Below are 13,432 nucleotides of genomic sequence, written 5' to 3'. Positions count from 1 at the left end.
ATTTAATGGAGTATTCCTTTATATAATTTTATATAAATATAGATGCCACACTTCAATACTGAATTGCATAAAATGTACTACTTTTTTTCGATTCAATTTTATGCTTTATGCTTTATTTAACATAAAATATTTTAAAGGGTTGAGATACATATTCAATAAAAAAAAGGGGTTGGGATTTGTGCAGTTAAAAAGTTTAGTTAAATGTAGGAGATCAAGATCCACTACCAAAGTGTCAACTTGAGCTGTAACTTGTTATGTTATAGGGAGCTCGAATCCAAGGAGTGGGAAGTGGTCCTAATCCCAATTGTATTTCTCACGTTTTTTTTCTTCTTATTATATATCTTTTCTTCTGCTACCAAATTAAATATTACGTATGATGTATAAAAAATTATTCATTGGCACAATCATCTAAATTTGTTTATTGGACATAATGCACATACACCATTCCTCCAAATACCGTTTGACTTCACTTTCTCTCTGACTATCTCAAATATAAATATCACCAAATAAGCATCTCTGCCTAGCTCAATCCTACATTGATTCCCTTACCCTATTCCCATTCAATCATTAGTTTCATTTCATAATTCCCATTCAATCATTAGTTTCATTTCATAATTCCCATTCAATCATTAGTTTCATTTCATAATTCCCATCTCATGGCCATCTCAAACAATAATCATCATGCTCTTCTACTTGCTTCACCAGGAATGGGTCACATAATCCCTGCCCTAGAACTTGCCAAGCGTTTAGTCACTCACAAAATCATTTCCAAACTCACCTTCTTTTGTGGTTCAATCAAAACCTCTACTCCATCAAAAGCTGAGACACAAATTCTCCAATCAGCCATAAAGGAAAACCTTTTCGATCTAATTCAACTCCCCCCCATTGATCTCACCATCCATGTTAGTCCTCGTGACACCTTAGAAACCAAAATAGCAATTATAATGCATGAAATCCCACTACTTTTTGTGTCCACAATATCCAGCATGAACCTCAACCCAACCATGATCATCACTGACTTCTTCTTCAGCCAAGTTATACCTCTAGCCAAAAACCTAAACCTACCCACATTTGCTTTTGCACCAACCAATGCATGGCTCGTCGCACTTGGTCTTCACACCCCCACTTTGGATAAAGAAATAGAAGGAGAATATATCAATGAAAGCAAACCGATCTCAATCCCAGGTTGCAAATCCATTCACCCCCTTGATATGTTTGGTATGTTGCGTGACAGGACACAAAGGATCTACCATGAATATGTTGGCGCGTGTGAAGGGGCAGCACTTGCTGATGGGATCTTTGTGAACACGTTTCATGAGTTGGAGCCAAAGACACTTGAAGCACTTGGTAGTGGACACATTATTACCAAGGTGCCCGTGTACCCGGTTGGGCCTATTGTAAGGGATCAAAGAAGCCCTAATGGTAGCAATGAGGGGAAAATAGGTGATGTTTTTGGGTGGCTGGACAAACAAGAAGAAGAGTCAGTGGTGTATGTGTCACTTGGGAGTGGATACACAATGTCATTTGAGGAAATTAAAGAGATGGCTTTGGGGTTGGAGCTGAGTGGAAAAAAATTTGTTTGGTCTGTGCGCCCACCTGCCACCAAATCTGGCACTGACAACTATCTCACAGCAGGTGAGTTGGTACAATGTGACATTTTTTTTATTATAATTAAGGCAGAATCACCTCAAACTCTCAATCTATATATATATATATATATATATATATATATATATATATATATATATATATATATATATATATATATATAAAAGTTGGTCATCTCGTTTACTTAATAAAATAAGTTAGTTGGATCGGATCGCATAATTCACAATAAGTCAAGAAGTACATCAAGTTAAGTTCACATGTGAGATTACTTAATTGATGATTATACTTGTTATTATCGTCACTGCTTATCTTGGTTGTGTAATGGAAATTATGTTAATAATAATAATTATGATGACAAAAATTATGATAATTATGATGATAATAATAATTATGATAGTAATAATGATTTGTTAATGATAATCATAAAAAATAATAACATGATAATTGAGATTTTATCAAATATGATAATGTTTTTACAGATTTAACTTTTATTTTGTGATTATTTTTTAGATTTGATGATTACATGAATTTTTAAGTACTGACCTAGTGATTGATATTAGTTTATCTCACTTTCACACATAGGTAAGTATTTTTACTAGAGTGAGATTATATATATGAAGATAATTCATTTTTTAAATTTTAATAATTGAATTAATTATTCACCAAAATTATTATATCATATATTATTCTATTGTAGAATTAATTAGTTCCATTTTTCCCTTAATGATATAGAATTACTGATTTAGAGTATCATCGTAGTAATTTTTATATTGTGCTTGAGTTTTCATCATATAATTATTAATTTATATGTTGAATTGTAGGTGCACCTCTTGGATATGTTTAAGTTAAGTTTATTGACATAGATATAGCCATATTAGTCGTTAGTAAATTTTTTGAAACGTGACAGAATTTGAATTGTTAAAATAATCGTATATGACAAATTTTAAATTATTATCAATGCAGGTGAGGAAGGAGAAACCAGAACTATCCTTGGGTCTAATAATGAACCATCAAACTCTTTTCCTGATGAGTTCTACCGCATACAAACCAATGGAATTGTGATCACAGATTGGGCACCACAATTGGATATTTTGAAGCACCCATCTTTTGGTGGTTTTGTGTCTCATTGTGGGTGGAACTCATTAATGGAGAGTGTTTCATGTGGGGTGCCAATAATTGGATTGCCTCTTTATGCAGAGCAAATGATGAATGCTGCGATGCTAATGGAGGAAGTTGGCAATGCAATTCGAGTAGAGGTGTCACCATCTACCAACATGGTTGGAAGGGAGGAGTTATCAAAAGCAATAAGGAAGATAATGGATAAGGATGACAAAGAAGGGTGTGTAATGAGGGAAAGGGCTAAAGAGCTTAAGCACATAGCAGAAAGAGCTTGGTTTCATGATGGTCCTTCTTATTTAGCACTTTCAAAAATCACTCACTCAAATAGGGTGTGATAACTCATTTATGGTGGTTAAAATAAGTACTCACTTTGGTACAAGAAAATTCTATTCTAGAATAAACAATCATTATTATTGTCATGTTGGAACCTTTATGTTTTAAATTTATTCCTTACAAACTAGTATTTCTGTTTGTTTGTTTGAACCTTTATCTTTAGAGGTACTCAATGATCATTTGTTTGTGATAGATTGATATGAAAAGTAATCATTTTCATATAACTTGCACGATTAAATTGATCGTATGAATTCTCAATGAATTAATTTATTAATCATTTTCATATAACTTGCACAATTGATTACACACCCTTGTTTGTCATCCTTTGAACTGAATTAATATTTCTATAATCAATTACAACATCAATTACATATTTGAACTCATTATCAACTTTGTACTTGGATTGTTTCCATCACTCACATTTCTCCCAAGGGCATGAATACTACACCTTTTGAGATACCTTCTATTAAGGGTCCTCATATAAAGTTGATTATAGACAGTCTTATGAACTTGGCTCTACTTGGATCCACTTAGAGTGTTATGGTTAAGGAAGCTTCTTCTGATTAGGGTATTATTTCATTGAGAGTGAAGTTTTAACTCACCCCATCTGCAAACTGACCAAAGTCAGGATGCTACTTATTAATGCTATAGTTCATTACTTTTTATTTATTTATACAGAAACTAGCCTTGAACCTCTGCATGCAAACGGGTCAATCGGTTACAGTCCACTATATTTTGTTTTTTTAGTAAAGAAACTGTGATTAGATTAAGAATCAATCAGATTATACTTGATCTTTCTCCTAATATTTTCATAATCATTTTTTTTCTCACAATAACAATTGACACACACTCATAATGAGACATAAAAATGACAAAAATAGAAACATATACAATAATCATTTTTGGATGATAAAAAAATACAATAAAATAAATGATTCATTTGTTATTAATGGCATGGAAATCATGAATATGATTGTTGGGAAACACCCAAGTCCAACATTGGCAAGAGATAGAGCCAAATTAGAATATATAAGTTAGGGGCAACCCTAACCCCTTGAGCCAGCTTTTGGGGTTGAGTTAGACCCAAACTCACTTTCCAAAATGGTATCAGAGCCTATCCTAGATCCATTCAAAGGGCCACCCACCATTGGTGTTCACGCATCAAGCCCAAGAAGTACTGGGCGTGAGGGGTGTGTTGGGAAACACCCAAGTCCCACATTGGCTAGAGATAGAGCCAAATCAGAATATATAAATAAGAGGCAACCCTCACCCCATGAGCTAGCTTTTGGGGTTAAGTTAGGCCCAAATCTACATATATTCTAAGATGGTATCAGAGCCCATCCTAGATCCATTCAAAGGGTCACCCACTATTGTTGTTCACACATTAAGCTCAAGAAGTGTTGGGCGTGAGGGGGTGTGTTGGGAAACACCCAAGTCCCACATTGGCTAGAGATAGAGACAAATTAGAATATATAAGTGAGGGGAAACCCTCACCCCTTGAGCTAGCTTTTGGGGTTGAGTTAGGCCAAAAACTCACATTCTAAGAAAGATAAAGGTATGACATGTCAAATTGAATGAATGGCTGTGTGATTGCGGACAATTTCGAGCACTTTGAACTCCTTACATGCATGCAATTACAACGTGTGCCTTTCCCAAATGAAATCGGGAAGGCCAACCACTACTCATATACATAATGAAGGTATGTTGAACACTAAACAGATAAAAAACAACCCAAAATGACTTTCATTTTGGTCTAATTTTTTTAACTTGCTGACTCATTGACTCGATAGTAAGCTTGAGAGTCTATCGAGTTTACTTAAAACTTATAGAGTCTACTAAAAAAAAGAGTTTACTCAAGAGTCAACTCACAGAGGATAAGTGAACTCGTAAACTCGTAAAAGTTAACGAGTTAACTCAAGAGTTTAATAACCATGCTTGTACGTTGCAACTTTGCAAATATAGTAAAAGTTTTAACTCACCCCATCTGCAAACTGACCAAAGTCAGGATACTACTTATTAATGCTACAGTTCATTACTTTTTTTATCATATAGAAATTAGCCTTGAACCTGTGCATGCAAGCGGGTCACTCGGTTAGACCATTATATTTTTTTGTGTGTTAGTGGAGAAATTGTGATTAGATTAAGAATCAATCAAACTATACTTGATCTTTCTCCTCATATTTTCATAATCATTTTTTCTCTTACAATAATGATTGAGACACACTCATAATGAGACATAAAAATGACAAAAATAAAAACATATACAATAATCAATTTTGGATGATAAAAAAATACAATAAAATAAATGATTCATTTGTTATTAATAGCATGAAAATCATGAATATGATAAATGCACGACATAGGTACTCTGAATATGTATATGTCATGATGCAAGAAAATCAACACATTGTTACCTTACATTATGTCTTCATGTATGTTCGAGAAACACATGAGTTTGAAGTTCAAGAAATTGCAAATAAGCGGCTTGGTCGATGAGCAATGACATGCAATGTCAAACTGAATGAATGGTCGTGTGATTGTGGATAATTTAGAGCACTTTGAATTCCTTACTTGCATTCGATTGCAGCGTGTGCTTTTTGCAATTTAAATTATGATGACTTTGTTGACCCTGTATACAAGATGAAAAATATTTTCAAAGTTTATCAGCATTACTTACATTCCCTTGGAAGTGAAGACAAATAACCTCAATATTTAGGTTCAATATTTAGGTTCATATTTTAGTGTCTTTATATCTGATATAATTAAATTTGTTTTCTAACAAATAAATCAAATGAAAATGTACACACCTTTAAAAAATAATTTGATATCAAATTATTTTTTAAAAGTATGAACATCCTCATTTCCCTATATGTATTGTTTATATTCCTCTCTCTATTAATGCCTAGATATTTTCTTCTCATTTTCTTATACATTTCTCGTAACAATCATGGAGTATGTTACTAACACATTTTTTAATAATCAAATACTTGTACGTAAGGTTATCAAACTTGAGAGTTTACATAGACTCTTGAAAGTTCTATAGACCCGACTCATGGATTCAACTCGTAGACTCGTAAGAATCTACTTCATATAAAAATAATAACAAAATATATATAAATAACATACCAATTAAACATTTCAATAATATAATAAAGTAAAATAGTAAATCATAATTTTCACAATACTTAAATAACCAAGTCTAGTAATGCATCATTATTAGATAATAACTTACAGATGTTATAGCAGTGGTAAATCATTCTCACCGAGGATTTGATGTTATTAGAGAATAAGGGTTTGATGTTATTAAAGGTGAGAATTTTTGTATGTGAGAATAACACACTAAATGAAGGTATGTTGAACACTAAACAGATAGAAAATAACCCAAAATAACTTACATTTTAGTCTAATTTTTTTAACTTGCTGACTCGTTGACTCGGTAGTAAATTCGAGAGTCTACTGAGTTTACTTAAAATTTATAGAGTCTACTACAAAAAAAGTTTACTCAAGAGTCAACTCATAGAGGGTAAGTGAATTCATAAACTCGTAAGAGTTAATGAGTTAACTCAAGAGTTGATAACCATAGTTGTACGTTGCAACTTTGCAAATATAGTAGATTTATATAATGCCGCGTGCATGCATACTCATACTATTTCATTGAGTGTGAAGTGTTAACTCACCCCATCTGCAAATTGACCAAAGTCAGGATGCTACTTATTAATGATACAGTTTGTTACTTTTTATTTATTTATACAAAAACTAGCCTTGAACCCGTGCATGCAAACGGGTCACTCGGTTACACTCCACTATTTTTTTTTTGTTTTAGTAGAGAAACTATGATTAGATTACGAATCAATCAGACTATACTTGATCTTTCTCCTCATATTTCCATAATCATTTTTTCTCTTACAATAACAATTGACACACACTCATAATGAGACATAAATATGACAAAAATAGAAACATATACAATAATCATTTTTGGATGATAAAAAAATACAATAAAATAAATGATTCATTTGTTATTAATGGCATGAAAATCATGAATATGATTGTTGGAAAACACCCAAGTCCAACATTGGCAAGAGATAGAGCCAAATTAGAATATATAAGTGAGGGGCAACCCTCACCCCTCGAGCCAGCTTTTGGGGTTGAGTTAGACCCAAACTCACTTTCCAAAATGGTATCAGAGCCTATTCTAGATCCATTCAAAGGGCCACCCACCATTTTTGTTCACGCATCAAGTCAAAGAAGTACTGGGCGTGAGGGGTGTGTTGGGAAACACTCAAGTCCCACATTGGCTAGAGATAGAGCCAAATTAGAATATATAAATGAGAGGCAACCCTCACCCCATGAGATAGCTTTTGGGGTTGAGTTAGGCCCAAATCCACATATATTCTAAGATGGTATCAGAGCCTATCCTAGATCCATTCAAAGGGTCACCCACTATTGTTGTTCACACACTAAGCCCAAGAAGTGTTGGGCGTGAGGGGGTGTGTTGGGAAACACCCAAGTCCCACATTGGTTAGAGATAGAGCCAAATTAGAATATATAAGTGAGGGAAAACCCTCACCCCTTGAGCTAGCTTTTGGGGTTGAGTTAGGCCAAAATCTCACATTCTAAGAATGATAAAGGTATGACATGTCAAATTGAATGAATGACTATGTGATTGCGGACAATTTCAAGCACTTTGAATTCCTTACACGCATGCAATTACAGCGTGTGCCTTTTGCAAATGAAATCGGGAAGGCCAACTATTACTCATATACATAATGAAGGTATGTTGAACACTAAACAGATAAAAAAACAACCCAAAATGACTTACATTTTGGTTTAATTTTTTTAACTTGCTGACTCGTTGACTCGATAGTAAGCTTGAAAGTCTACCGAGTTTACTTAAAACTTATAGAGTCTACTAAAAAAAGAGTTTACTCAAGAGTCAACTCACAGAGGATAAGTGAACTCGTAAAAGTTAACGAGTTAACTCAAGAGTTTGATAACCATGCTTGTACGTTGCAACTTTGCAAATATAGTAGAAGTTTTAACTCACCCCATCTGCAAACTGACCAAAGTCAGGATGCTACTTATTAATGCTACAGTTCATTACTTTTTTTATGATACAGAAATTAGCCTTGAACCTGTGCATGCAAGCGGGTCACTCGGTTACACCATTATATTTTTTTTTTTGTTAGTGGAGAAACTGTGATTATATTAAGAATCAATCAAACTATACTTGATCTTTCTCCTCATATTTTCATAATCATTTTTTCTCTTACAATAACGATTGACACACACTCATAATGAGACATAAAAATGACAAAAATAGAAACATATACAATAATCAATTTTGGATGATAAAAAAATACAATAAAATAAATGATTCATTTGTTATTAATAGCATGAAAATCATGAATATGATAAATGCACGACATAGGTACTCTGAATATGTATATGTCATGATGCAAGAAAATCAACACATTGTTACCTTACATTATGTCTTCATGTATGTTCGAGAAACACAGGAGTTTGAAGTTCAAGAAATTGCAAATAAGCGGCTTGGTCGATGAGCAATGACATGCAATGTCAAACTGAATGAATGGTCGTGTGATTGTGGATAATTTAGAGCACTTTGAATTCCTTACTCGCATTCGATTGCAACGTGTGCTTTTTACAATTTAAATTATGATGACTTTTGTTGACCCTGTATACAAGATGGAAAATATTTTTAAAGTTTATCAGCATCACTTACATTCCCTTGGAAGTGAAGACAAATAACCTCAATATTTAGGTTCATATTTTATGCATGATCCTTCGAAACAACAAAAGAAATCGGGAAGGCCAATCATTACTTTTATACATAATGAAATGGACGAACCTATTCAAAATAAGCCCAAGAAATGTTCATTGTGGAGAAGTGAAGAACACAATCGTAATAACTGTACATACAAACAAAACTAATACAATTTCTACTTTTTATGTTTTTCTTTAATTTGTATTGTTCATTTTATATTAATGCATTATGTTGTTTTTAATTTAACAAATACTTTTATTACTAAATTATTAGATGTTGTTAATAGTAAATTCTTTTACACAAAATAAATAATATTATTTCATAAACTATAAGTTAATATTAGTAACAAAATATTTTAATATTTGGTTTAAAATTTTATTTTTTAAAATTTAAGTATTCAAACTAAAACAAATATTCAAATATTAAATATCATTAAGTTAGTTTTTTATTCCATTTTAAAAAATCAAATTCAATAAAATTATTAAAAGATTATCTAAATTTTAAAAATACAAAATATATTACATAAAATAATATTAAAAAAATAAATAAAAATATTTCAAATAAAATAATATTAAAAAATATATAGCATATTAAATATAACCATAAAAATATACAAGACAATAAATAATATTAAATAAATCTAATAACAAGTAAAATTAAAAATATTTATTTAATAATTAAATAAATAAAATTATTATAATTTTTTAAAAATAAAAAATATATAAAATAAAATACAAGTAATTAATAAAACCTAAAATATGTAAAAAAATATTATGACTTTAAAGTTATAAAAAAATTTAGAGTATAAAAAAAATTATTAATAACTTTAAAGTTGTAAATAAAAAATAATTTAATCTTAAGTTATAAATAATTTTATGACTTCAGTTAAAAATAAAAAAAATTATAATTAATATTATGACTTGTAACTCAAAAGTTATAATACTTATTACTATTTATTCCATTTTTAAAAATAATTTAAGAACAACTCACATATAAAAAATCAAAAATAAAAATATTTCATTGATAAAACACGTAGAGTTAGGATGATGATCATTGTCTATAAATATTATTATTGTGAAAAAGATGAAAAAACAAAAAAAAAACAAAAAAAAATAACATGTACCAGTCAAACAAGTGAAGAGAGAAGTGTAATTTTATAGATGCCACAGTAGTTCAATAATGAATTGCATAAAATGTAGTACTTTTTTCGATTCAATTTTATATATGCTTTATGCTTTATTTAACATAAAATATTTTCAAGGGTTGAGATACATAATCAATAAAAAAGGTCGAGATTTGTGCAGTTAATTATGATCATGAACATGTCATTGATCATCTGTTTGTGATTGATTGATATGAAAAGTAATCATTTTCATATGAATCCTTAATGAATTAATTTATTAATCATCCATTTCATTGAAGAACCTAATCCTTTGAATTAAATTAATATTTCTATAATCAATTACAACATCAATTACATATTTCAACTCATTATCAACTTTGTACTTGAATTGCTTCCATCACTCACATTTCTCCTAAGGGGATGAATACTACACCTTTTGAGATGCCTTCTATCGAGGGTCCTCATAGAAAGTTGTTTATAGACACTCTTATGAACTTGGCTCTACTTGGATCCACTTAGAGTGTTCTGGTTAAGGAAGCTTCTTCTTATTAGGGTATTCAAGACAAATATTTTTTTTACCTTACCCTATCTATTTGACACTTCTTTCTTGTAAGTTGCTCCTTTGAATTGCATCAATATATATAGCTCTAAAGCTATATGTTTATGGTCGTTGGAGGTAAAATTTGAAATTCAAATTGTTGCATGAGTTATCCATGTTCATGCAACTTCTTGCTCTGCAAAACACTTATCCTCCTAATCTTTGGCAACTCTTCTTGAGCTACTTCCTTCAACTCTACTCTTCCCCATCATTATGATAACTTGTACATTTCAAATTTGAATTGTGTCTATTGTGTGCTTAGTTGTATGGTCTTAGTACTTTCTTGTGATCTTTGAATTTGAATGATGGAAAGTTTTCTGAAGATTGATCTACATAATGTTTTTATGAAGATGCTATGGTAAATGTAGTGCATTGTGCTATGGTAAATGTCAGTGAAGGAGGCACAAGGCTGAGAATTGCCTATAGAAGGCGCTACTATGGTTGACTTCACCTTCGCTTCCTTATTTGCAAAGGAGGTACCAAGCTGAGAATTACTTTATAGGAGGCGCCACTCTAGCTTACTTCACTCTCGCTTCACTAACAGGATACCTGACCACGAGTCAAATTGCAATTTGGCGTCTTAGGCAAACTGACATAAAATGGAGTGTTGTTTCCTATGGGTCAAAATTTATCTCTAACATGTAAATAGTTTTAAAACTACACTACTTTGATAATTTATTTTCCAAAATCACCCCATTTAGTTCAAAAAGTCCAACTTTCACCACAATCAAACACCCTTTCAATTTTCCTTTCATTCTTTTTCAACACACTTTCATTTTCACCTCTTACCTTTCAGCTATGCCTAGCATGGCCTAAGACTTTGGTTTTCTTTATACTATCTTAGAAGACTTTGGTCTCTCGTTCATGCTCTAATTCAATTAATTGAAAATTTCCTCCAACATCATTACTTAACTTGTGATTATCCCTAATTTTAGATGCCTACAAATAAGATCCATGTTTCCCTCATCGCTAGCAATATATTAGCACGCGCTAGTTCATATTGAAAAGTTCTACATTAGATAAACTTTGTCAGCTAAAAATTCAAAAGACGTGCAAGTACCATTTTCCTCTACCGAATATACTGAAATATCCTTTTGACATATTCCCTAGAATAGGCTACCTCGTGTAGCACTGAAATCACCACTGTGAGATGACATTGTCTTGTTCTCCACATCCTCATTGTCCTTCCTTTCTATTTGTTTACATTCAATATTTTAAAAGAAACAATGAATGAACTTTGGTTCCCTCAATCGTATGGTAAAAAAGCCATAATTTTTTGTAGTGATTGTATGTGCATCACAAGATAACTACGCAAGGCTAGAGTAAGCTCTTTCAAGGAAACTACCAAGGGTGTTGCTAGGTGCACCCAGCAAAATTGTTGGTGCACCCAGCAATTCAATGAAGTACCAATAATACCCTTCATTTAAAAAATAAAAGTTATTATATTTAAAAAAAAAGTTTTTCTTCTTCTGCGCTTGGTTTCTTCTTCATCAGTTGCCCGTGCACCCAGCAATCTCCCAGCAAGCTTTCGTTCTTCTTCCTTCTTCTTCTTCCCTTCTTCCTCCGTGTCCTTCATTTGCTTCTCCATTTCAAATTTGCTTCCCTTCTTCTCCTCCATGTAACAAGCTTTCGTTCTCCCCGGCTATTGGCATCCTCCATTGGGTTCTTCCTCCATTGGCTTTCTTTGTTCGTTTCCTTCCGCCATCCAGGTTAGTGTTCTAACCTCGTATCTCTTTGAATCGCATAAATGGCTGTAGGATAGACGACATTAGTGACGTGTGGTGCTTGAGGTTGAAGACGAAGGTTCTTCCACGAAGAAGAACCTTCTTCCGCGCGTGTGAAAGTGGACTGTTGGTATTCGAGCGGAAGAAAGTGTTCTTCCACGGGAGTCAGCGGAAGAAGGTGAAAAGGTTCTTCCGTGGGATCCAGCGGAAGAAGGTTCTACAGGTTCTTTCGTGGGATCCTGCGGAAGAACGTTGTCTTCCGCGGATGCCCGCGCCTTCTCGCGGAAGAACCTGCGGAACCTTCTTCCGCAGGCTACCTCTCCTTCTTGCGGAAGAACCTGAGGAGGCTTCTTCCGCAGGCTACCTATCCTTCTCGCGGAAGAACCTGCAGAGCCTTCTTCCGCAGGCTACCTGTCCTTCTCGTGGAAGAACCTGCGGAGCCTTCTTCCGCGGACCATGTTTTGCTGTATATTGATTTTTTTTTCTAGAAAATTATGTCTAAACCATCAATTTATTGATATTATTAGTTATTTTTTTATTTATTTGCTAATACAAAGTGTATATGTATATGAGAAATGAGAAATTGTTGCCTTTGATATATGAATTAGATGTAGATATTGTATAAGGAAAATTTTAGATTAATGAACCTAAGCTGTGACTTATATGTATTATGTGGTTGTTTGAGGCTTTAAGGTTTGTATATGTTTGAAGCAGCACTATTGTGAGTTTTTGAGGAGTCCAACTCTTTGTTGAAGACACCATTGTGTGAGTTGTAGGTACTTGGAATTTGATTCCTTCTGAGGCAAGGTATATAAATAAGAGCTTGTATGTGAAGTAGGGTGTGATGCTCTTGGCTTGTTTACGTTTATTGCATGTATAGTATGCCAAAGCAAAGGTCACCTATTTGGTTAACATTGGCATTTTAAAAAAAAAAGTAAATGGAAACTTGATCTAATTAGTTCACTTGGGGGATGTTTGTGTATTTTTTTTAATAGTAACTTGTAAGTGGCTGTAACTTACAACTGTGTGAGCAATAAGAATGTAAACTTTGTTTGAGTTTGTTTGTGGTGATTGGTGAGTTTAGTGAGAAACCTGAGGTTCTAAAGAAAGGTTAATTCTGCGGGATTTGCTACAATGGT

The 13,432-nt window shown here is 32.7% G+C and overlaps 1 protein-coding gene across 1 annotated transcript; it reads left to right on the top strand.

Annotated features, from left to right (window-relative positions):
• The first annotated feature begins 513 nt into the window (after positions 1-513).
• On the top strand, positions 514-3,202 carry LOC114405935 (UDP-glycosyltransferase 72D1-like). The gene is made up of 2 exons (XM_028368461.1): positions 514-1,635; positions 2,572-3,202. Exons 1-2 carry the CDS (start codon positions 657-659, stop codon positions 3,060-3,062), a joined length of 1,470 nt encoding a protein of 489 aa, XP_028224262.1. The 5' UTR covers positions 514-656; the 3' UTR covers positions 3,063-3,202.
• Positions 3,203-13,432: the final 10,230 nt, after the last annotated feature.

The sequence above is a fragment of the Glycine soja genome, chromosome 3 (assembly GCF_004193775.1).
Source record: "Glycine soja cultivar W05 chromosome 3, ASM419377v2, whole genome shotgun sequence".
NCBI classification, from domain to species: Eukaryota; Viridiplantae; Streptophyta; class Magnoliopsida; order Fabales; family Fabaceae; genus Glycine; species Glycine soja.
The sequence above is the reverse complement of the archived record's forward strand: the minus strand, read 5'-3'. Positions and strand labels throughout refer to the sequence as shown.